This window comes from Lissotriton vulgaris, chromosome 9 (assembly GCF_964263255.1).
Source record: "Lissotriton vulgaris chromosome 9, aLisVul1.2, whole genome shotgun sequence".
Taxonomy (NCBI): Eukaryota; Metazoa; Chordata; class Amphibia; order Caudata; family Salamandridae; genus Lissotriton; species Lissotriton vulgaris.
In genome coordinates, this window is record NC_141697.1 from 189,622,051 (window position 1) to 189,648,323 (window position 26,273).

Consider the following 26,273-nt stretch of genomic DNA (forward strand, 5'->3'; position numbering starts at 1 on the left):
TCTGCAGGTTTTATTTCAATAGATTCATCCTTGATAAGCTCCTCCAATGCCTTTCTTTCACCCGGTGTCAGATTTTCACTTTTTTTGTGATGTTGATTTTTCATTTTCTCTAAATCTGATATAACCAATTAATGATATGTATCAATTTGATTGCCTGGTGTTAGGCTAGGACAGAATGTAGATTTGCTTTTGAATTTGGTATATTAATGCCCAAAGGTATTAATTCCCAAATCATTAAGGACGTTATTATCTTTCAGCTCCAACATTAGTTCATAGGCTGTGATTACATCCAGTATTTGTTCTATAGTAAGATCTGTTTCAGGAGGTTTTTCTTGTTTAGGGATGTTTTTATTGCATGTTTTCCTAGCAAAGAATTTCGCAAGTTTCAGCTTTCGAATAAATTTGTATATATTGATTTTGGTTTCAGTATAGTCGCAGTGTATTTCAGGGCAGAAGGTTAGGCCTTTTTTCAAAAGGTTGACCTAATCTTGACTCAACTGTATGTTTGACAGATTAATAATAAGATTTTCTTGAATTGTTGTTTTGACTACTTCTGTTGATTGAGTAGAGGATATTTGTCTCTTTTTGCCACATCCTCTCCTATTATTCCTCCTGCAAGAACCACAGAGTCTGCACAGGGTCTATCAGTGACACATTCATTGTTCATACTTCTACTTGAGGCTTTGTCAATGACCAAGACGTGCTAAGTTGCAGGGGCCACGGCAAATAACATTGTTATTTGTAGTACAGGCATACTATACAAGTAACAATAATTACAATACGTATAATTGCAATAATTACAAAATTTCCAATGCCCAACACAGAACAAACCTTTTTTCAATTTCCGAAAAGCCAGTTACGCAATTACATCTTCCCAGATAATTGTTAATAATGTTGCACCCTATTATTTAGCTGTGCACGACACCTCCATAGCCGGATCGTGGTACCACTAACTCTTTGTATTAACACACCGAAAACAATACGGTCTCATAGGCCAACACAATAAAAATTCCCTGATAGACACATGCAATGCTATTTAAGTAGTCAATAACTGTGAACATAGACATGAAAGAAATATATATGTGCCCAAAATGAACTGAATAACTCATTTAAGCAAACATGTAGTTAGTTAATGTAGCATTATTGCATATACAGATGATAGGATTTTGGCATGGGAGATCTAATGTTATTTTGCACATAAAACAACTATACCACAAGCCATGAAATGGTACTGTTAAAGAAGAACAAGTTACTGGGGAGCATCACATCTGTATGGATTAACCTGTCATTCTGTATTGAAGTCTAACTACCATAACACTAGAAATGAAGGTGAAAACGAGAGTTACTGATTCATTCCTCTATCTCTTTTAACCTCATCACTGCGGCGCGAATTCCGCCGCAGTGCTGAACATTCCGATCGCGGGCGTGGTCATGACGGCTCCCGGCCGTCATCAGCACACGCCCACCGTGACTCATGACGGCCGGGAGCCGTCATGAGCATCGAAGAGGTTAATGAGTTCCCACTACGCAGCTTCTCTCAAAGTCTGTCTGCCCAAACAGACTGCCTGCCTGCAGTTGAACCTATATCAGCTTTCTAATATTTCCTGCAGCCCAGTGTCAGTCTGGGGGGATCTTTTCGTTGCTCCCTTCCATATAATTTCTAGTCTATACCAAGCGTGTCCATCTACCTGCCCTCAGTAGTATACATTTTCTATACGTGAAGTGTATCGTCCCTTTCAGTGTCCGCCATATTATGGTGTTGAGGTGCACTTCATTGTGTAAACTATCAAAGCAATGATTAAAGCCCCTAGGCCATCCTTAAAGGGGCCACTCGGTGAATGATGTCACAATGGATCTGAAAACCCTGGTAGATATCATCCAAACAAAGAACATTCTAGACTAGAATGCCCATGGTTGCTGTTTGTTAGAGTTGCAGGCTTTGCCAAAGAAAAGTGTTTTTCTTTCCTTTACACTGGGTGACCACTTTAACTCAGCCCTTGCAGTTTACTCAACAGCACTTTATATTCTGAGAACTGCATTTCTCAGTAACCACAAGGCTGCCACCTGGTTGGTTGCGCCAAGCGTGTCAACAGGTCCCTTGCCAGCTGTGCTCTCTGAGAGTGTGTGCACATGTGTTTGTGGGTGTATGTGAGAGAAATAAGGGTGTGTGTGGGAAGCATGACCTCTGAGGGAGCTGGACGGGTGATAACTAACGATGAACAGAAAAGATGTAATAGTGACTAAAATACACATATCATATTAACCTCTGGTTTTGATTTTCCATTCTCAGGTGATAACTGTACCTGGATTTGCTGTACCATGTTTCGCAGCTGTACCAGGAACTCTTTGGCTTCCTTGGCTCTGTCGGACAGCCCGTTCAATGCTTGGGAAAGCTGACTCTGGAAGGACAGAAAACAGCTAGGTAAGAATCTAGAAAAATATTGCACCTTGCCAGGTTGATGTCGGCTGTTTAATAACAATAGCCCACATTAATACTAATACCATAACCCCCAGTGGTAGGCAGACAACTGTAACTTACACCTTTTACTTGTGCTTCACCAGTACTTTAGCAGCCAGTGAGCCAGACATCACCAAATGAAAAAGCATGGAATATCTAAAGAGATCTGTCAAACACTGCTGTCAATCAGAGGACTTTAGTCTAGTCCACCACTGGAGGTCCCAAATAACTATAGACTATGACCGATTCTTTACATCTGACACTGACACTCAGATATGGGATGATAGTAACAATGCCTTTCCCAGCAGACCTCTCCCCGGCCCAGCTGAGTAGATTATGATCATAAGAGCGTCTGTAAAGGGACCTGCAGGGCTGTTCAAAGCTGTCAGCTTACTGAAAACGATAAACGGTGCACCTGTCACCTGTCTCTCACACCTCATGATGCACCACACTGCTTCAGGCTGCATTCCAATACACTACAGCCGCGTCTCGGTGGTCATCACGCACAACATGGAAACACTTCCCACACAGGATCACAAAACAAAGACAACACCTTTCCAGCCACACAGCCAATATGGAGTATCTTGCTGGCCATGCAGGTAAGCGCGTCAGTGCCCCATCTAGACGTAGTGAGCACTATATAAAGGCTGTAATTCACTATAATAGCTAGGCATGAGCAGGAAGAATAAGATATGAAGGATAAATAAGTCCTACGTGTAACCTTCTTTGCATGGATGTCAGATATTCTGCAAAAATGCCAGGGGTAGTGGAAGTAGCGCACACACCCTCTCCTCTGGCAGCCCGCTGACACACAGGATTTGACATCACATGACTTTTGCGACAACATTACCCAAAGTTATACCACATTAAAGAACCATTTGAATTGCAATGGTTGCCTCAGTAAATAGAGATGGAATGTGGATAAAGGAAGGCTGCGAAGGATGAGATGACATTTACTGAAGATTAAAGGGGTTTACTGCTTCAACTGCGTTTCTTTGCAGTGTTCAGTGTATTTACCATAGCAAAGCTGGAGGGAAAGAAGAATGCCAGATGGCAAACACGACCTCAGCAAGAACCTCGCAACCCAAATGTTTAGAAGAGAGACCAGCCCTTGTACGCAGTGCAGGCTTTGTACTACTTTTCCTTCTTTTGGAAACAGGAAAGACTGCCCACCATATATCTTCGCCTCTTCATCACCAATCATGAGTGTGCTGGGTACAGCAGGGAAAATGGGTTAGCGTTTGCACCCTTGCCTCCCCCTTATCCCTCAAAAGCCTCCAATTTGCTGGTTAGGATTGGGGGTATGGGTGAGAACAGTATTGAAGATAAACATGATTCAAAGACAGCTACATAATTTCTGTTCCAGATGCTTCCTAGCTGGTTCAGTGTCAGGGGTCACAAACAGGGCTGGACTGGTGAACTAAAAGCAGCTCTGGCAAAAAAAAAAAAGCTCAAATCATCCGCTCCCTTCTCTCCTCTTACCATCTCTCTCTTTCCAACCATCCATTTTTTAATTTTCCTCCCACTCTCTCTTCTCCTCTCTTCTCCCACTCTGATTTCTTTTTCCTCTGTCTTCTGCTCCCTCCCTCTCTCACTCTCTCTCTTGAGGCCTTCTTGTGCCTACAGCAGTAAACCTCATGGAGCCAGAGAGAATGACAGAGTCACCAGGTGCAGCCCTGACCTTTCACAGCAGGCATATAAGAGCCTCAGCCCCTGGGAAAAAGCCTATCTGGCCAAGGTCGCAAGTAAGTAACGAGGGGCCACAAAAAACGGGCCATGTGCAGTAGCTGTTGCTTCTGGCCACCCCTAAATTACTTCCATGCTTCTTTAATGTAAGGAAGCTTAGACCACACAAACTCTGTCAAAATGGCGTCTCCTTTTTGTCTTCCCTTACATGATACAATGAAGGACAGATGGGAAAGCTCTGGGATGTTCCAAATACCTCTTAGCAGTTATTTAACGCGGGTAGTGGCTGCATTGGGTTGAAGTTTACTTCAGTGCACCAGAGCTTACAACAGGGTTCTTGTTATTCTGAGATTGTGCACACATTTCACACTGAGTCGTGGCCTTTTTCCCTGGACAAAACCTCCAAGATTTACCTGTTCAGAAAAAAGCTCCGGATCCTGGGTTTTGAAGTGTGGCGTGAGGGGACAAATGTGTGAAACTGAAACCTCATCCTATAAGACCTATGGAACTCAGAATTGGGGGTAAAATCACCCTGGGGCAAAACTACAAGGTGCGGTGATGGTTTTTCCTCATAATGTTATCTTATCTCTCGGTATTCCTGCAGGCTTCCACCACTGATCACCTAATGAGAGAATATGGCCTTCCGCTGATGACAATCATCTCTCCCTCTTTATTAACAGCCATGCAACAGAACCAAAGCACCTGGGCAGCTGCATCAGGGACATTCAGAAATGGAAACACCTGAGTTGACCTCAGGCCACCAAGCTAAAAAAGGTGATCCTTTTGGGATATCTCAAATTTAGAGACAATAAGGAACAGTATCTTCTGAAGCCCTGTATGTTGATGAACCTCCTAAACCATCTCCAAATCATCAACATTTCAATAACCCGATACATTATTGTGCCCTGGGATAAATTTGATTCTCAAAGGCTGCCTTGGCCAACTGTGAAAAATAAAAAGTAAGTAGCATTATCAAATATTTTTTTTTATTACACAGCAACCAGCAGCAAGTAGGGGAATAGCTCAGTTAAGAAGTTCTCAAATATTTGACCATATGTAAGAATCAAAATCAGTAACAATGCCTCCTGAACTCCCAGTAAGGCCCCATAAATGCTGCTTCAAAGCCTTAATGAATTTTACCCTTGTAGTGAGGTCCAGGGAAGATAGATGCTCTGAACTGGTGATAGGCCACCAGGGTTCAATCAAGTGTGCTTTGCATTGAAAAACATTAATTATAGCAAAATAAATATTAACATTTGTACTGCATTTAATGTTACGTTTATTGTTTAGAAAAAAGGATATACGGATAGAAATATTATTTTGCATACATCATATAGACCCAGTCCCAAGCCGGCACAATCTCACAGCCGTCACTTTAATTTACAGAAATTTTTTAAGCAGTTATCTTTTTTCAAAATCATATTACAAACCAGGTTAAATTAGAGCTGTGGTTTATTGATCAACATATCAGGTATAAGGATATACAAGTATATAGGACAGCGTGAGCCAGGAAGGTCAGTTCAAACACTATGCAAAGAGGAATGTGCCATATCTAGGAGGTGGTCTCACAACTTACAAATTCCTCGCAGTACATGAAATATAAAGACAATCCATGTTCATCAGGGATCTTGCATAGATTACATGATGTAGTAAGTGTTAGAGACCATTAATGATGGTTAATCAAGTATGGTAAGCATCAGATTATTACTCATGCTCACAACACAAGTATGAAACAAAAAATCTGTTCCCTGCAGTTCAACTTATTTTCCATATTCAGGCAACAAAGATATCCCACAGTTAATACATGTTGTATCCAAACATTACATCCCTCAGGCTACATAGATCTAGTTGATGTATAACTCTACAGCAGCTCAAACCCCCATGCCACACAGATCACAGAGGTGCAGTCCCACGACAACACAGCTATCACTGGTATTATTGAGATGTTATGGACTGCCTTTTTGCCTCCAGACAGCAGAGCATTCTTTTAAGGTTCAGGCCTCTAGTAGTGTACCCGTCCCGCAGGTTACACACATCATCCTGACCAAGGTCTCAGAGAGAACCACCCATCAGTCCACAAAGATCTCAGAGATGAGCAACAAACAGCAGTTCGGTCCCCCAAGATAAATGTGTTTAATAAGCCCATCAATCTGACAGCAAAGATATCCTTCATGTTACATCTTATAAGCGCTCAGGCTTTGCCAACAGAACTATCCCCAGGTTGCAAAGATTTTCCAGAGGCGTGAGTCAATAACATGATAAAGATGTTGTAACTTTCACAGTTCAAGCAGCCTAAAGCCTCAGAAGAACAGTCCACCAGGTCACAAGGATCTCCTGATCTCAGGCTTTGAACAATCAATCAATCCCTTAAAAAACGTGTCGCACAGGCTCAGGCAGTAAAGACATGGGCTACATGGATCTGGTAACAGAGAACCATTCTGGATTGCAAGCTTTTGAAGACAACAAAAATATGTCACAGTGCAAATGATGCCCTCCCAGGGTAAACTGAGAATCAACCATATACACACATTGGCAAAAGCAATGTGTCTCTCTGGGATGGTTGTAATACATAGAACCGAACCCTTAGAATGGTGGCACCACATTTCATTGCATGCAAAATAGCAAAGCAGAAGATTTGGTCATTTTACCTGCTACATAATGCTGTCAATTACACAATGTCCCTATTGGACCTGGCCCTTACTGCAAGGTAACCTCCCCAACATTTTGCTGAATTCGTTTTTGCTGGTTTTGCTTTCCTGGGCACTTTCCCCACTGCTAACCAGTCCTATGGTGCATGTGCTCTCTACCTAAAACATGGTAACATTGGCTTGGCTACATTTGGCATATTTAGTTTACTTACAGGTCTCCAGTAAAGTGAACCACGTGTGCATGGGGCCTGTAAATTAAAAGTTACCAGTGGGCCTGCAGCACTGATTGTGCCCACCACTCTAGCCTTGAAACATGCCTGTGGGTGCAGTTTTAAAATGCCATGCTGACCTTGCAAGATAACCTACTTGCCAGGCCCAAACCTTCCTTTTTAATACATATAAGTCACCTCTAAGTTATGCCCTAGATAGCCCAAAGGGCATGGTGCAATATATTTTTAAAAATTTGACACTTTTAAATTTACATATCCAGGTAGTGAAAAACACTTACATTTTTTTCACTACTGCAAGGTCTATCTCTACCATAGGTTAACATTATGATTACCTTAGTCCATCTTATAAGTGCAATATCCAATTGGGACATGATAGAAATTTCTAATTTGGTGTTGCTCGACTGACAATTTAAAATCACAACTTATGGTGAAGTCGGACTTTAAGTTGCATGTTTGAAAATGCCACTTTTATACAGTTGGTATTTTCTTTAGCCATTCTGTACCTCTGCCTGTCTGAATACAAGTCTGGGGTAGGTGACAGCTGGGCTTTGTGCATTCCCTCTAGACAGTGACACACAAAGGGAGCTGAGTTGTGTTATTCACACCCTGATGGCCCATTACCAGGCTGATGGGCTTCCTGAGCTAGATGGGAGGGAGGAGCTGACACTTGTACCTGAATAGGGCTGAGCCTGTCCCCACACAAAGAGTTGCATACCCCCTATAGTGAGTCTGGAGCCAGGGCAGGAAGGTTAGGGACCTTGTGGATTTCAAATGCCTCTATTTGAAGTCTCCCTCACTACAAGGACATAACTGGGTATAAGTTCTGGACCCCTGACACCACCAACTCAGTACACTCTGGACCTGGGGTAAATCTGTCAGAAAGAAGGACTGCTGTGCTGCTGAAAGGACTGACACTCTGCCCTACTCTGCTGGATTTGCTGGACTCCTGCTCTGCTGTGCCTGCCCTGCTGCCCCTTGCCTGGTGATGAGAAAGACTGGACCTGAATGTCTACATCCCCAGAACCAAGTAACTCGAAGGGCTTGCCTCCTATTCTGAGGTCTCTGGGACATCAAGGGCTACATTCAACTCTGCTACAGCTGCTGGACTATGCCAACTGCCAAGAGATGCCAATCCAGTCCTGGCCGTTCAAGAGGGGTTCTACCGCTGTTTTCTGCCAAAATCCAAGCTTTGCCTGCTTTGCGCAAGTCGGAACTGATGCATTTGCATTTCACGCCAATGCAGTCCCGCTTCAGAGACTCCACAGCATTGACAGTGTGGCTGAACGAGAATCCATCCCTTTCATTGTGAAGGGTTGGACAACAACATGGGACCCGACTGCGACGCTCGACAAAGACACAGTGTCTTCATCGTAAGGGGTTTGAAAATGATGAAGGATGTGGGCTAAAGCTGTCTGTAGCCGGATGCAGAAAAGGGATACGTGCAAAGGTTTATCAGGCATATGTTTATCTCATATAATGACTGTGCATTAGGAATATGTTGGGCACTGCCTTTTTATAACAGACTGCACTTTGGAAAAAGATAGTTTTTTAAATAAACTGTTATATCTTCACTTCACTGATTTCATATAGGGTAGCACGCAGCAGTGTAGGCCTGCCCCACACACAGACGTTACAGGAAGCCACTTTACAAGCTTCCCACACACCCACAACATGTAGGGCAGAGCAAGTTGCTTTGCAAATTAGTCAACACACACTCGTACTATGTAGTGCAGAAAGTATCAATGCAGACATCTCTCATGCAGAGAGCAGGCACAGTGTAGACTAAAGTAGTCCTGACTTTCCCATTGCACAAGACAGAACATAGGCAGGAGAAATCATGTTTCACACACAAAGAATAGGTTTACCAGAGGCAGTAGCATGGCAAGCTTCCCACATACAGAACATGCACAGAGCAAGCCATAGCACAATATACTTCCTCACTCAAAACACGAGTCACAGGACAGGGCATAGCTCTGGAACCACTTTTTACACACATAATTGGCATGGGCAGTGCAAGGTTTTTCCCCAGATAAAAACAGTGAGCAGCAAAAACTGTTAAAGCTTCTCTCATACAGAACAGCCAGCAGCAGTTCAGCATCGTTCACATAAAATAACACTGGTGAACCAGTGCAAGCTTTCCTGTCACACACAGCATGATCTGAGCATAGCCACCAATGGTGTATGGTTCCCTTATACACATTCAATGTTTCAGCAAGTATGCCACCACTGGTGTCTGGATACCCCATACAGATATCCCTCAAAGGCTTAAGCCCTAGACTAGAGCCCAGTTTTCCATTCATGGCGCACCCATCTCCTGTCGTCAATTTCTCACCCAGTAATTCTGCACATCTATACATAGCTTTCTCAATACCCTCTAATTAACGTAAATTAATGATTTACATTTCAGTTTATGCTCCTCTTTCCTACAACTATAATCACTAGAGAAGTTTGAGCCAGCCCAAGGTCTTCAATGTAAATTCTGGAAAACACTTGCACTGCTCATAATATAGTGTCAAACATTGTACCTTGCACTTCCTGTAATGGAAATTAGAGCATTGCAGAGTGTAGCTATGTCTATATATCTAGAACTATCGATCTGTACATACATATATGTTTATGCAACCTGCTGTATATTGGGGGCAGAGTACATGAGATGCACTTTCCTCTTACTCCATGTTGCCTGGAAGAACTTTGAAGGATGGTGCAGTCACCCGTGGACACTCAGCAGCACACATCTGCAATTTCTGGTTAACTACTTGTTGGTGGCGGGCACAGAGCACGCTGCAGGCTCTGACACCCACAAAATAATGGCTGGCGATATATTGATGATGAGGGTGACCCGGTGCTCATTAGGTCCCTGCTCCAATGCCACTACATAGTCTTGCTAAGTGCCGGTTGCCGGATAAGGCCGAGTGGCCAGTGGGTGATTCACTCCAACCCTCACCTTACAGCACCTAGACTTCACTGAAGTAAGACCTGTGGTGCCACAGACAGTACTCAGACCTTAGCCATAGGGGTGAAAAGGTGGACCAGGGCATGGACTTCCTTAAATATGCCGAAGTGTGAGATGTGCGGACTCCCCACACAATGACTCGAGACCAATATCTCCTTGCAGCATGAAGCCTCTGTGGAGGAGCCCGGACTCCCTGGCAGCAGCAGCTCCTCTGGAATGGCGGAGGTGCGTCGCCCTACTGCCTGGCGCAGAGCCAGCAAATGAAAAATAAAATGATATCCTAGCATTGTTTTATTTTTCATTTGCCAGCTCTGAGCCAGCTTGTGCAAGGAGGGGCGGGCAGGGCATAGGAGGAGGAGTGCTATGTGCACCTCCTAAGTGCGCATATATGTTTGGTCGAGCATCTCAGGCCGGTCAAACACACGTGTGCACTTTGATTTCTCCAACCCAGCTGCACTGAACAGCCAAGCTGGAGAAACCCCACAGACTCCCTGTCCTGAGCGGAGCGTCTTTTCAGCCTGCTCAGGCCAATCCCCAAGCTGCTCTCATAGCATGGGAGCAGCATGGGCATTGGATGGGAATCTGTCCCAGAGGCTGCTGGGACCAGGAAGAGGACAGGAGGTGCGCCATGGGAGACAGCCAGTAGCTTCAGGAATGTTTTTAGATCTTGCTTAGCGATGCAGCGCAAAGTGCTGCTCGCTATCGGCGAGATCTATTGTTACCGACTTGGCAAGGAAGGGGGAAAAGACCTGTGCATGTGTACGGCAAGGCGTGGACTGGAGATGTACACGTGTATGGTGTAAGCAGGAGTTGTAATAACGCTGCAAGCCGTACATGTACACATCAACTGTCTGTGCCAAAGCTTTAACAGACAGGAGATGTGCACGCGTACGGGTCGCGGCGTTCTCGCAACTCCTGCTTGCACCATACGTGTGCACATCTCCTGTCCAAGCGTGGCACGCTTTACACGTACAGCATGCCTCACCCCACTTACCGGCTCTTCTGGGGACTCTGCGCTGCTCCTCGGCTGGTCTGGCATATTCAGCCGGTCACTGCAGCAACACGAGGGGCTCCATCTTGCTCACAGGAGCCCCGCTTTAGCCGTACCATGCAGCATTCACGAAGGTGGGGTGGGCTCCCACCGGACTTCCTCTACTGCTTGTTTTAATTTTTTTTGCCTTGGGCGCTTTGGCGGGCCCCTACCTGGGCCGCAAGAGCCGCGCAGCACTCATTCAAGTACGGCGACTTTTCAAGTCCGCATGTGCCGCCACTGTGCACGAGCCGAAGGCCACGTGCCGCAAGGCTGACTCGATAAATTGGAATGCGGGCCGGAGAGTTCCAGGTACCGCGCATGCACGGGGAGTGGGAAGCTGCAGGCTCGAGCCGCAGGCCACGTGCCGCCACGCTGACTCGATACATTGGAATGCGGGCCGGAGAGTTCCAGGTACCGCGCATGCGCGGGGAGTGGGAAGCTGGAGGCTCGAGCCGCAGCTCCGCATCTGCCCGCGAGAGTGCAGTCAATAGCCGCAGAAGGTTCATGGTAATAAAAGGGCCTTTATCTGAAAGTCTGCTTTTGTTTTAGAAACTACACAAATACAGGAATCCTACGGACTAAAATTAGCCCGAAAACCTGAATTTAGTACGCCAAGGAGTTTCACAGAAAAATGATAATTTACTTACTAGGTGGTAAGCATGGGCGGAAAATCCGTTTCGCTCGCGGATTTTGCGGATTTTCGGGAAATTCGCAATCCGCGAGATTCGCGAATCTCCCGCAAAATCCGCAAATCCGCGAGCAGCGGATTTTGCTCGCACTGCTCGCACTGTTCGCGTGAGTTCGCGGCTTCCCAGTACAACTTCGCGCCCGCGAATAAGTGCTAAATTGCAGAAATACGATCTTAGCAAAACTGAAACTACTTACCAGGTTCAAAAGTTCAGGCTCATCATTAGTAGCCATTTCCTGTAGTGCTTCCTGAGGGGCCCCTCCAGAGTTCAGTTGCCAGTTGCAACTATTATGTGACCCTGCTCTGAACCTCAGAATAGTTACACATATGCCACAAAGGTCCTGAATTACAGCTAAGGGAGACAAGCAGGAGCCAGGCTGGAAGTTAAAATCCATTAATCAGCCCCAAATTCATTATTGTCAGTTGGGGCAGGGCAGGTGTTGTAACTAATTTTGCAACAATGAAAGCACTTAGCAAGTGCAAAAGATCACTAATCAGGGCGCACTAAGGAAGCAGGTGCCAGCTAAAAAAATATTCTGGGACACATTAATCAGCCCCAAATTAATTCAGGTCACTTGAGGCAGGGAAGGTGTGCTTTGCTTTGCCGAAAATAATGTACACTGGACAACCAGAGGGTGTGGTGATGAAACAGAGGGTGGCATGGGTGGGCCAGAGGGTGGCATGAGTAGTCAGAGAGTGGCAGTGGTGACAGAGAGTGGCAGTGATGAAGAAGAGTGTCCCAAACAGGCTGGACACGTAGAAACAACAAGTTCGCAAAACTTGCGACCCAACAGGTAAGTTCGCAAATTGCGAAATTGTAAAAACCCTCGCGAACTGGCAGAAACACGGGCGAACACAAAAAAAAAATCCGCAAATTCGCGGGAATTCGCGGATTTTGCGGATTGCGAGTTCGCAAATCCGCAAAATTCGCGAACGCGAGATTCGCAAAATTCGCCCATGCTTACTAGGTGGGTCATGATACGATTGCTCCAACATTTGCGAAATGCTCAGGGACAACAACTGAAATCTGGCAGTATGTCTGTTTTTAATGCCAGACCATGTATTCATTTGTTTTTCTAAAAAATCAGATACCAGCTTTGAATAAAAAGCAAGAAACGCGTAAAAACAAACAGCAGACATATGTAACAAGATTACTTATGTATAAACAGCTATGTACCAGACATATCCTTAGACCCTCAGCTTGCTATAAACAGAGAAATCAAGTGCAGTACAAGTGAAAGCAGTTTGCAAAGAGGCGGCGGCCACTCCATGAATGTGTGGCGGCCACGCCATGAATGTGTGGCGGCAACTCCATGAATGTGTCTTTTCTTCCAGTCCAAGAGATATGGCATGATTCGCAACATAGCTTGCTTGGGCGCTGGCTTGCACTTTTTTCTTTAGGTTTTGCCGGAGACTGTCACTTCAAGACATCTTGTCTACTTACAGGGGGCTTATAGGCCACCCACTGCTTACCACTGATTGGCCTCATTGTAACTCATTTACTTGCTTCTTCTTGGTCAGTGCATGCTCTCTTAACTTTCTCTTCCTGGGTTTGTCCCTCCCCTGCAGCATGGCCAAAATACTGCTTCCTTGCCCAGTGGCATTACTGAATGTTTGCGCTATTGGTGTTGCATTATTATTAGCAATTCCAATAGCTCAAACTTTTATAATGCGAGACCTATTGCATTGCAAATGCTTGTTTAATATATATAATTACTAACATCCCCCCCGCCCTGCGCACTCTCCATCCCACGTTCCCTCCATCCGCCACACCACCCTTTGTTTGTGGTGGCCGCCACTACTGGAACATGGTGGAGTTAGTGAGATGGACGCCATCAACTAAGCGGCAGCTCTCGGGTGGGAAATCTGCCCGAATGGTGAGAACTCAGGGATGGGGGAATGGGACACCTGCTTGGTGGGCGTGACCACCTGTCAAAATTTCAGTGACATAATCTGACGGCATCTGCGAAAAAAACAAGGCAGTAACAGCAAACCACCATTCCAAAGGGTAGGCAACCCATTACACAGTGCACGCGTACACACAAACACGCACGCACACATGCACGCGTGGCGTGCTTACAGTATGCGGATTGGCTGAGGGATATCCCATTCATAGGCAAATGTATGTCTCGGTAATCTATATGCCTCACAAATTGGTCTACTGCGATTGTTTTTGCGTGCTGCTTCTTTCCCTCCCGCCAAGAGCTTTTTTTCCAGCGATCCAACATTTCCTGAGGGACTCCCCGGAGATCTTCAGGTGCAGAGGGGGTGAGAGCTTCCCTTTGTGCCCGTCTTTCATGCGTGGCAGCTGGAGGGCAATAAAAATCCTGACAGCTGTGTTTTATCAAAACAATTAGATGAACAAATCCGTGTTGAAATTCGGTCTCTCGTTTCATGGCCGTATCAGTGAGATAGAGGCGCAGCTGAAGCCCTGCACAGTTCTTTTATTTTTTATGGCCCAGATTATGCAGCCTGTCTTTAGCATGCACGGTCGGCATTAAAGGGGTTTAAAGAAAACACAAAACACGTGGCCCTGGGATTGCCTTGGTAACCTCCTTACGTGTAAACTCTCAATTGTCATGCCTCCTCTACAATACTCAGTTTTATTTTTTGTAGCCATGAAGCCCTTGTACTACTTATCATAGTAGATGCAACTTTGAAACATATGCTTAGTATATTACGGAAGTGCTGACATTTATACGCCAGGTCTTTAAGGCACCTTCTGGTCAATCTATTCCTTATACACTTGACTGATGACTGTAGACTTTACTCGTTGCCTTTAGCATCTTTTAGCTAGACTGGGCCTTTGATATATATATATATGTGTATGACATGCTTTCTTTTATTGCTTTCTGTGTTTTATAAAAATTCAATCAAATGTTTGGAAGGAGGAGTGTGCCTGGAAGGGGCGAGGGTTGCCAGCAGGCTGTAGGGTCTGGCCCTGTTGGCATTCCTTGCGCACGCCGAGCCGTCATGCCGCAGGTGAGAAATCCACTCAACCATCCCCAGGTCAGGCCGACCCGTCTGCTGAACGAGGCGCCCCGGCAGAAGCACGCTCGGAATACGGGAAAAGCACCGAGAGTCTGTTTACATTCACTCCCTTCAGAGCCTGTACGTGTCCAGAAAAGGGAATATAATTTGCCCATCTCACAAGAGGTCTTTTTTCTTGCAAGTAGCATCGATGGAAAACGCACCCCTCTAACAAGCACCTGTTTGAACACGCCCTCCTCAGAATCTCATGCAATGAACAGCGCCAGGCAGAATGGTAATGTGAATTTAAGCGGGGTTTATTAAGCACTCATGCACTCCTAGCACTCATACATCCCGAAGGGTTTCAAGGCGCTATGGATCACAACCACATCTACTCTACCCTTGGCAGAGGGTTACTCTGTCACAAAATTGAGGGATATTTCATCCGTCTTATTGCAGGTGCCATAAAATATAATGCACTTACATTAATGTGGGCGGGACATACTTCATGTTTGTGATGGAGTAACCCCCCCCCCCCCCCCGTCACAATCTAAAACAGCCCCCAAATCTTCCTGAGTAACAATAACTCTCAAACTACATCAGGGAAAAGAGAGTTCTCTCTGTGGAACCCCCTAGGCCAGGATTTTGTTTAGTGCGAATGGGAAGAATGACTTGGGTGGGAGTGACTTTATGTTCTTAAATATGAACTACTATGGATGCGCCGTATCAAGTATTTACCATAGAAGGAAAAGATGTTGTTACAAAATATTTTTATTCATTGATTCATGTTTTTATACATGTTTGACATAATAAAATGAATAATTAAGATAATATAGATTCAATTGTGATTTTTGAGAAAGAGGAATCTATTGTAAATATTAAGATATAAGTGGCTCTCTTTTTCCTATTACAAGTTAAGGTAACAAAGGAAGATTTTGTCAAGAAATGGATTTGTATTACCACAAGGGTATGAACTTTCATTTAAAAATTGTAATGATAGAAACGGCTACCCGCCTGAGTGGAGTAAGTTCTACTTTTCTACAACTACTCAAAAAGTTCCTCCTGGTCACTCCTGCAGGCCTTACGTCATCTCAGCAGACGCATTGAAACCAGGTCTCTCTCCAGGCGGTGCTCTTGCAAGGTCCAATCTTCAGAGGACAGCTGGGCATCCTTAGGAGTTAAGAATCCTTCTGTGTCCCTAGAGCAGGCAAGCAGGGGGTGAGCCACCGGAGCATTGGAGACCAGTTACTGTTGCTGGTTCGCCCGCAGAAGCCGCCAGTCCTTTATGTTTATGTTTATGTTTTTGGGATTTTTATTGCGCACAACTACCCTGGGGTGTCTCGGCGCATATCGAACTTCCTGGGACAGAGAGCAGCCAAATGAATCATTGATTGAATAACCAGGGTTTCAGAAGTTTACGGAACATGATGAGAGTGGGACTGGTTTTGACGGACAAAGGGAGAGAGTTCCACAGCCTGGGGGTTGCTAGGAAAGGTCTATCTCCCCAGGTAGTGGTTCTAGTACGTGGGACCGGGAGTAGGTAGGTGCAGGATGAGCGAAGTGATCTTTTAGGGGCATAGATCCGAAAAGCATCCTTTAGGAACCTTACTTCCAGCAGCATCTTTCTTTGGGTGTTGTTTCCCTGGTCCAGTACGGTTCTGAAGAGGTGGTGGTGAGGTGTCAGTGCACTAGCCAATTCTGTCTAATTTCTCGCCCTATGCCCATCTAGTTTTAAAGCACATTCTCTTTACTTTGCTGTACAAATTCCCATAAACCTTAAATCTTAAATTTGCTAACCCCTCTTTTTTTGGCTCTGGGTCTCGCTAAACCACTTCCCTATTCAGGTGCGACATCCTCCCACTCCCACTCCCGCTGCCAAGTACTTTTTTTCGCCTGCTGGTACTGGAACCAGAGAGCCTAAGCGAGCGCTGGGAATGAATTGTGGCAGACCCTGTCAGCCCCATGTGACATGTCCAAATCAAAAGAGGCATTGTGACAGCTATCATTATTCTGCATTATTCTGACAACTGTTCCTGCCCACCCCCAGATGACTAATAGCTGTTAAGTGGGCAGTTGTTGGCAATACTCCTGCCTTCTTGGGCCCAGGTGCCAAGCCTGTGTCCTTTGGAGACCAAAGAGTACAACAATTCTCATAAAGGGGTGTTTGCCACATGACCTTTCCGTTCCAGTTCTCAATGGAGATGTTTAACACACACAAATCCAGAGATCATGGGAGCTTACATAATTTAAGTTACTAAACGAAACCAATATGGGCATATGCCAGCACATAAATGTTTTCCCCGCTATAGGGAAATGTGAAAATGAAATCACAATCTTTAAAAACATAAACAGCCATGTATAATTTCCAACTAACTCAAACGTAACTGTTGATATCGAATATCAGAATTGAAAACTCAGGGCTTTATCCTGCATGCCTTTACCCTGCGAGTATTACAAAGCATAGTCCTTTACAACATGTTGTATTACCACACATCCTTCATATATGTGATCAAGGCCAGTCGGCTACAATGCATTGGGTTGTTTTCTCTGCCTGAAATAAACTATACACGGCTTCAAAGTGCTTACCTATTAATTTTTGCGTACAGATATTGTGATATAAATATACATATATATATATATATATATATATATATATATATATATTCCAAAGGTCGCCGTTTACCATCTGCTTCCCGCAAAACAACGAAAGGAGCGAGACCACAATGTAAGTGCAGTTTCTTCAGTGATTTATTCGTGCCAGAGTTTCAGCCTGCAATCCACCATATATATATATATATATGTGTGTATGTATAGTTTTGAGGGGGTCAAGCCACGCACATAGGATAGCTGTTCCTTCTTGGCTGCTGAGGGTCACAAGACGTGCATGCCTTACCTCATCTGGTGAGTCCATGTCCTTTCTGTGTAGTGATGTAGCTGAATTTACTCAAGCAGATAGTTTTGTCAATACAGCAAAGATAATTGAGTCAGTGCAGGACCCTCCCATTGCATCTAGATACCTGCTTCGGGCATTGACATTCAGTAGATTTGTGAGTGTCTCCTTAGCTCCAGAGCCCTCAATGGTCCATTTTGGAGTCAATACCACTAGGTGCATATGCTCATGAGTACTTTTTATTGGAAAGTACCAAGACACAAGACTAGAAGTCCTGGCTGTTCTAGACAACCTAAAGGGAAGTGTTCCTGCCTTTGCGTGGAGTTTATACAGAATATCAGGATCATAAACATCATGAGACAAAGAAAAATATTGTGTCAAGAATATTGAGGACAAAAATATCCTGAAGGAAAGTTTTCTATAGGTAAGCAAAATTTTACTATATATAACTCCACATATATGCACCTTGACGATATACAGCAGCTTCAAGGTACATAGAAGTGGAGTTAGCATAATAAGTATATTTATGTCCTCAATATTTTTGACACAATATTCTGTCCACACAATATTTTTGGTTCCAATATTCTGTCAGAGATCCCTATGTACACGAGCAAACAAAATTCTAGAACTCTCAACTTGATCAGGATCCTTACAGTGAAGGCCCCAGGATGGTTACCAGGTATTGGAAGCAAGGCCTTTCTCTCTCCAGGGCCTGATATTTCCATACAAATGCCACCAGGGTCTAGTCAAACTGTAAATGGTCGCCCTAAAAATCCTTCTTAGCAGCACCTAGTCCCATTGGACAGCCAGATGGGGCATGCATCAGCACACGTACACACAGAAACACCCACGTACTTGTTTACAGCAGGTAAGTTCTTACTCTCAAATCTACCCACAAATGCACATATTTAAACACACACAAACACACAGATGCACAGATGAAGATGTTCCTTCTTCAAATCTCAAGCAGAATTCAGTCAGGCACTGCAAATGACGACTTTGAATGATGTCAATAAATAAAACCCGTACAGACGCTGTAGTCACATAACAAATATAGAAGGCTGTAGTAAATGTACAAAATGATAAGAAAACCACATTAGAAATGTGCTTCAACAAACAGCAAACATCTACATCCAGAATATCACCAATCAGAGTCTGAGCCAGAAGAATCTTTATTCGGTTTGCGTTTTGAACCAAAAAAAAGAAAAATACATTAAAAACATGAATATATATATACATTAAAATATCAAAACGTTTGAGCATTTAAAGGTAAAATACATGTTTATTCGTTCAGAATCCTTTTGACAGATTGCTGGATATAACCAATTAAAAAAACTAACTTTGCAGGGTGTCTGCTAAGAGGCAAAGAAATAACCAGCTACAATTTTTAATCAGCTGATCAACTATTACTCATCATTTCCCTGCACAATTTGAATTGTTGCAGTCTTAATGAGAACTTTGTCTCAGCTACAGGCAGAAATAGAGTCATGAACACCATTCAAAGGCTCTGAGCAGAAGCCCATGCAGTGATCACCTGTCTGTATGATAATATAAAACTCCTAGACCAAAGAAAGTATTGAATTGAAAACCAACCACTGTGTGATAAGAGAAATCAAGGAGCTCTGATTAATATCTCAATATTTTATATTTTAATACTGACTTGTGTACCCATCCACATCTAAATGGATTTCGGCTGGACTAATGTGACCTCTACCTGGACCAGCACAAGGAGATTGCTGCTGCATGTATGATGCTTTGGCTCCTTCTCTGCTGCTGGTGTATTGTAATCCTCCAGCCTCTCTCATCCTCTTCTTCCCCCTGTTGTACTTAGCGGTGCAGATCCACTCCGCTAAGCCCGCTCGCGTTCAGCATTTGCAACCTAGTCACAAAGCCACCAACTAATTACATTCAGCGCAACCTCCCCAGATGATACAATATTAATTCCAAACGCTTGCATCTTGAAGGTCATTTAAGCAGAGGGATTGATGGCTGCTGATGAGGAACAAGCCTATTGGTATTTTCTAATGCCTTCATGTTCTTTCAGGCACAATTACATGTATTTCATGGTGTGAGACCAAGCCGGAGAAAGGCTCTTATCCCTGGAAAGCTGTTCTAGCTTTTAGGACGCAATTACAGGATACTCAGGAATCACTGTTGTGCCTGAAGCCAGAATGATTGCTTTTGCTTTTATGTACAAAATACCATAGTGCAATGTAGTTTCATATGTAGCAAAGCATCGTATGCGCCTCCAGGCTTGCTTTACAAATAGGTGGACAATTACCTTCATTTGGGGTGCAAATTCACATCACTTTTTTACAAAATGTGACCTACACTCATAAATGGATTTACACATGCTTAAAATTCTCCCGGTCTCTAAATGCTCCATGGCACTGGGGCCTATAAATGTAGGTGACTATCAACAAATTCGCACACTGGTGGGGATTCACAAACCTTTGGCAAGCAAAACTTCACCCTGGTGCACTCTGATATTTATTCGGGTCAATGGCAGAAATAAGTCCAAACTCAGGGAGGGAATGGGATAAGAACTACGTCAACATTGCTGAAGGCAAGTAGAAAGATTTACCCCACAGTAAAAAAAAACATCCTACCATAAACAAAAAAATACGGATTTAAAAGTGGAAATCCATATTTTTGTATCATTCACGCATGCAGAAATGTTGGCTTGTTATATTTCACTAGGCGGAAATGTTTACTTATGTGAGTCTACCTAGAATCAGTGTCACACGTACTCTTGGAATGCTTAGTTGTCTAATGTTTTTATTAGAATTACTAAATGTATTAGTTGTTAACACATTTTGCTTAAGAACTCAGCGAAAAGAAATATATTTTAAGGGCATACTTAGAAGAATAGACCACCTTCAGTATACAGGGTTTAAAACAGTGAGACAGGCAAAACCGTGCAGTCCAGTGAAAATGGCGGAAATATTTCTAGGACCCGCAACAGTTTAGAAAGACTGACTGGGATTTATTAATCAAATTATTGGAAATATTTAGCAAGTCATTACACAGGAACTCAGCTGAGATGCAGGATTTTTCTTTCCTTCCATGTAGGGTCTCTCACTTTGCTATCATAATGCCTCTTTAACCGTGAACCATGTTCTCCTGCGCTGTGTCTGCCCTCTCGGAGCTTTAGACATCATCGCCAAAGCTTAATTTGTGTGCCTCTGTGAATGTGATACATACTGATCCCAGAAGGAACTACTTACCAAATCTTGTATGTTTTAAAGAAGAATAGCCCAAAAATATCTGCAATTGATGAGTGTAAGTCTAAGTATGTAAGTTTCTGTTTGTGCACCAGGGTGTTTTAGGAATTGGCCTCAAGAAAACAATAACACTGAACACCTATGGTCTTTAAACTTTGTATCGCGACACCCACACTCATACAAAAAAGATGTCAATGAGCTCCCCGCCCGAACAACAATCTATACTTTAAGAATTATTCTATAATACTGGCGGCACTAAACATATTTAATAGTTCAAACATTGCAGTTATATTCACTTATCCCTTTTAAAAATGCAATCTTCCTTTGCCAAGATGCGAAGGACAAGCTGATTGGCCTACAGTGTAAAAGTAGCCAAACCATGATCCTTTATCAGGAATAAGGGAATAGGGATTTTGAAGGAAATTAGAGGCTCTACCCCTGTACTCTCAGCCATGACATGAGTGATAAAAGAAGTTATAATGCCCCACCACGGAGTGACCGACTGCCACTCTGTGTTTTTTCTCTAAAACATAGAAATGTTTTCAGTATGAAGTTTCACTTGGTCAGTCCCTGGCTCCCCAGTGATCCATTTGGGTTCCCGCTCCCTGGTTTGAAGACCCCTGTTGTAAACAAACTGCATAATCAATTTGTGGTGCCAGTAACTACATTTGGGTAAGAAGAAAACCACAAAGAAGGTGATATAAATGTAAGAGTGTGGAGCAGTGGTTCTTAACCTGTGGTCCTGAGCCTACTCAGGGGATCCACTACTTCTTACAAAATTAAGTAATATTAACAATCAATAAATAAAGTAGAAACATTGAAAATGGAACATTTTAAAACATTCTGCAAATGTAATGGGATTTGAAATTCTAATAATGTAAGGCTAATAATTAAGTAAGTATCTTCCGATTTATTTGTGGGAGCAGTGCAAGTGCATCAAACAGAATATAGTAGTGTCAATTAGTGGCCTCATTTGAATTTAGAAAAGCTCCAAACTTCCCATTAAAATAAAACAAAATATTTAATCAATTGTGTATTTGTGGTTGAATGATTTTTTTGTAGTTAAAATCACCACTATTGCTCTGGCTGGGGTTTCCAGCTTCAAGTAATGACTCAGTGCAGTGGGAGTCTCTGGATTCCAATAATGATTTCGTAGGGGTCCCAGGTTTTCAATAATGATTCAGTGGGGGGGGGGGGGGGGTCCACAGAAATCACAAGGCTAGAACCCACGACTGTAGAGAAAGAACAACCTTTTTAGGAAAATGTATCCTGACATTTAAAACCCGCTTTCTAGGGAATCAAAGAAGTACTGTCTTTTATCTTCACACTTATTCTCATTTTCTGTTGATCAGAAACAGTGTCTGAAGTCTGTCCCATTTCAGCCTGTGGAGCCTGTGCAGAGCAAAGACTGCGTTGATGCACTGGAAAGATTACAGTTATTTTCAAAGGGAGGGAGGGGGGCAAACAACATTCAAAACCAGAATACGAAAGGGATAAGAGAAAACACACATAAGATGACTCGCCTTATAATGCTGATGAATTCCAGGGAGGTGCCAGTAATGAGTTGCAGCAGAGCTGAATGTGGTACTGTTGGGTGCTGCTCCCAGACATGTACCATCACTGTAAGACAACCAGCCTATTGTGTGAGCCCCAAAAACCAACACTTCTGTGAGCCCATACCACAGCGCTTCGACAGAACTGCGGTTTTGAGGCAATTGTGCCTAAAGGTCAATGATACCATGGCACATTGATGATGGGCAAGAGATAGCTACACATGCAAAAGAAACAGCTGATGGACGGAATGCTGGACAATGCAAACATTCACCCCCAGTCACAAGGTTCTGGATTTAATCCATCATTCTTTTGCTCACCACACCACTCCAGTTTGGACCCAGCCATATGTAGCTACACGCCTCAACTTAAGATGACGCTGATTTTAATCAAAACCTAATGAATGAAAAGGGAGATTTTTATTTGGGAGCATAAGCGTAAGCGAAATCTATTCACAGAGCAATGGTCGACATGTGGCAGAGGAGGTGCCTTATCCGTCGAAACCACTGATGGGGAGTACGCCTGCAACTTCATTTCATTAGAAACAACAGAGACATTACACCATTACTTCAAATTTCAAAGAGTTTACAACTCCATAGCTGGGAATGAGCATGATTGTAACCACTGCTCTACCATTGGATGCGGTGTTCAGTGAATTCTATCAGATTATTGGGAGAAATTTCCCGCCACCGGTACTTACTGATGTAAACCGTTTCTGCATAGTTGGAATGAGGAAGTGAAATGTGGCAGGTAGTAAATTAATACCTTTTTAGTGTTTTCCAAAATTCTAAAGCACTAATGCATGAAGATATGTTGAAAGTTCATAGTTGAGTGATGCATTTTCTAAGTTGGCCTCAGCAAGAGGATCCCCAGAATACCAGGAAGCGATGGAGTATTCGGAGGTGCTTCATATACTTACTCTTCTCTCTTGATAAGTCAGTGAATGAACGATCCTACTCTACATCTCCATTTTTGTCTGATTCACAGGGATTACAACCGACAAGCCTAATTGGAAAAAAAAGGAAGAGACAGTTTTTTAGGCCCCCTCTCTCCTTCCTCTCCCCACCCGTTCTCCCCACAAGCACTTCTGAATGCTGTTTAATACTGTGGTTGCCTAGTTTAGATTCCACATCATACATCTTTTTTCCACCACTGTATCTCACTCATGAGGTGTATGTCTTTTTCATTGCTGTTTCCTCCCTTTGTCACAGTTTGCCTTTTTTTCTCTCCTTTCTGCTTTCTCCTTTTTTATGCCTTCTATCTTTAGGTCATGGTTCTCCAAATGCGGTCCTGGAGAGCCGGATCCATACCAGATTTTTACCATCTCCCCATTTAGATAAATGTACTTACAGTAAAGATCTGCCATGGATCTGGCGCTCCAGGACCGACTTTGGAGAGCTCTGTTCTAGGTCAAAGTCTGCTAATGAAAATATGTTCAGGCCAGTGGTGGCCTGCACAGGTAAACACAGCGGACGGGAGGGGGGGGGGGGGGGGAAGTTCACTGACGACGGAATAGGTATAATGAAATAAATATATAATGCTTATTCCGTCGTCTGTTAACTTCCTCCCTTGCCGCGCCGCGCTTACCTGTGCCGGCCGCAGCTGGTCCCGGGCCCCACAAATAAGTACCTGTGACAACTGCCAGTACAAACTAAGCTTTGGCAATGGTGTCTAAAGATAAGAAAATAGTCCTAGACAAATGGCTGGACTTCGAGAATGAGTGTGCGACTAGTAGCACTGTAATAGAGAACTGTGTTGACTTAATTTTGGAGGATGTTTTTTCAAAATCGCAAAACTAAACAGAGATTTCAAATATTCAGGTATTGTGATTACCAGGGTTAGCGGAATGTCTAGTGTGGTTGGCTGGTCAGGACTGTGCATTTAGTGATTAGATACTGCAGCCCAGAAAGCATTGCAGGAGACAGCTGTCATTCGATTTGATGAGCCAGCTGGACTTTGACAGATGTTGACAGCAGAATTTACAGTCAACACTGGATAGAGGTAACAGACAAGCAGCAAAGTAGTGTGGCTCACTGGTTAGAGGCGGCAGACCCGAGAGCAGAAGTTGGCCCGGGACCAGGATTCAATTCCCGACGCGGCAGGGTCATGGACCTTGGTCAGCAGACTCGATAATTCTCGTTTCGGTGCTTACTCTAATCAGGGGTTTCACTCGGCAACTCTGGGCATTAGCTTGCCTCATCTCCACAACGGCCCCATCAATTCTGGGGATGCCTGGCTCCACCTTGGGGACTCCCAGCATGGACCATCCCACAGGGAAAGCCAGGACGGGTTCCCCAGAGTTATACAGCACCAGGAGACCTATGGACGGGTAGCAGTGCGCTTTACAAGCTCACATACACACACATACATACAAAAGGCACAAAGCCAAGAGTGAGATAGCTGTCTAGTGACAGCAGGTAATCTTTGGTCTGCCTGAAGCATTGGCTCCAGTCCAGTGGCAGGCAAAGAGCTGGGTTTGGAAGCAGCGCCAGCAGGACAGGAACATTGCGAGGTGCGTACAAGCTTAGTGAAGTCATGAGTGCCACATCTGCAAGTTTTAGAGTAGAGTTTAAAACTAGTCCTCCTGAGGTGTGCAGAGCAGTGCTCAATTTGAGCGGGTGGTATCCCATGCTGGGCACCAGCACTTAATTGTCAACACCGACACTTATAACAGTCTACCATTTGGTGGTGCTGTTGGTCTAAGTTAGAGGTGAGCACAACAACCGTTGTTTATTAATTCAGTATACATAAAAAATGCTAAATACCTGCCGCCCAAGCCATTCTTATAGCTTTAGGGGCCTGGAATAGTCTGAATCCTCACACTTGTAAGAGTGTGATGGTTAGTAGTTGTGTTGGTACAGCCATTTGTAGCGCTGCCAGGAGCAGTGGGTGGTGCAACCTTCACTGGCTTCCAGACGATGGCCCTGGAACTTAGTTTTTGGCAAATGAAGCACTGGTGCAGAAGAATCCACTTGAGATTAAAAGATCTCTTTGAGTTGTTTAGAGGAGTAGGGAAGGTGGGATTAACTGACACATGTCCTGTCTTGGGCAGGAGAAGACATGGGCTGTTATGGCTGCCAAGAAATGTGGCAATGTTGAATTGCTATTGTGCCATGAATGTAGTATTTATGCAGAGGTGCTCATGCCTGTGAGAATATGTGGTAAGCATTTACATGGACCTCAACCACCGCAGTTTGTTCTTGAACTTGGAGGCCACCTCGTAGTACCTTTATTTAGCAGTCATTGCACTTTGACCTAACTGCACTGCAGTAGATTGGCAAATTCCAGGGCACATGCTCAGGTCAGAGAGCATGGCCTGGTGGACAACATGCTGTGTTCTGGGAGGCAGATTTTGCCAGATGGGCACTGAATAAAGAAAGGATTGTTTCTGTGGTCCGAGCATCGTTGTGCTTGGCCCTGGTTCTAGCCTTGACCTTGTGAAGGAACAGAAAGCAAGGAAGGAAGTACCTTTGTGTCCTGTTAAATCAGGCGCTCACCTACACCAGAAAAGCTGCACACACTTTGTAATATGGAAAATAGAATAATACAATTTTAGACAGTGTCTGAAGGCTGGGTGTGTGGTGGTAATATTTGTACTTCCATCGTGTAAGAAATTTGAAATGAAACAAGACTGTGCCATTTGTTCTGCTATCTTGCTATCTGGAAAAACTAAATATTGCATCTGCGAGATGCGGCGGGGGTGTCAGTTGTGATGCACCCAGGCCAGCTGGCATCCATTATTGGGTCTACTGGCATTCTGGTGGCGGTTCAGGAAGAGAATGACTTGCGGCCTGTTGTGGGGATGGGAGCCTTCTCACCACAAGAGTTGTGGTGTGTTCTGACGTGTAAGGAATAGTCCTGGCTCTTGTAACCTTTGGAGGATTAGAGGCCTTGCGATATTTGTGTTGTTCTCATCACTTCTTTTGTTTATACAAGTCTGGA

At 44.0% G+C, this 26,273-nt stretch overlaps 1 protein-coding gene across 6 annotated transcripts in view; it reads right to left on the reverse strand.

The window, feature by feature from the left end:
• TRIM9 (tripartite motif containing 9) overlaps window positions 1-26,273 on the reverse strand; it is a 457,236-nt gene that overhangs the window by 272,714 nt on the left and 158,249 nt on the right. For 4 of the 6 annotated variants that reach the window (XM_086937313.1, XM_086937318.1, XM_086937317.1 and 1 more), the window contains exon 2: window positions 2,265-2,399. In XM_086937313.1, the coding sequence (XP_086793439.1) occupies window positions 2,265-2,399 (135 nt within the window). The remainder of the gene's footprint in view (window positions 1-2,264; window positions 2,400-26,273) is intronic. The other 2 variants (XM_086937319.1, XM_086937316.1) reach the window with 1 other exon arrangement.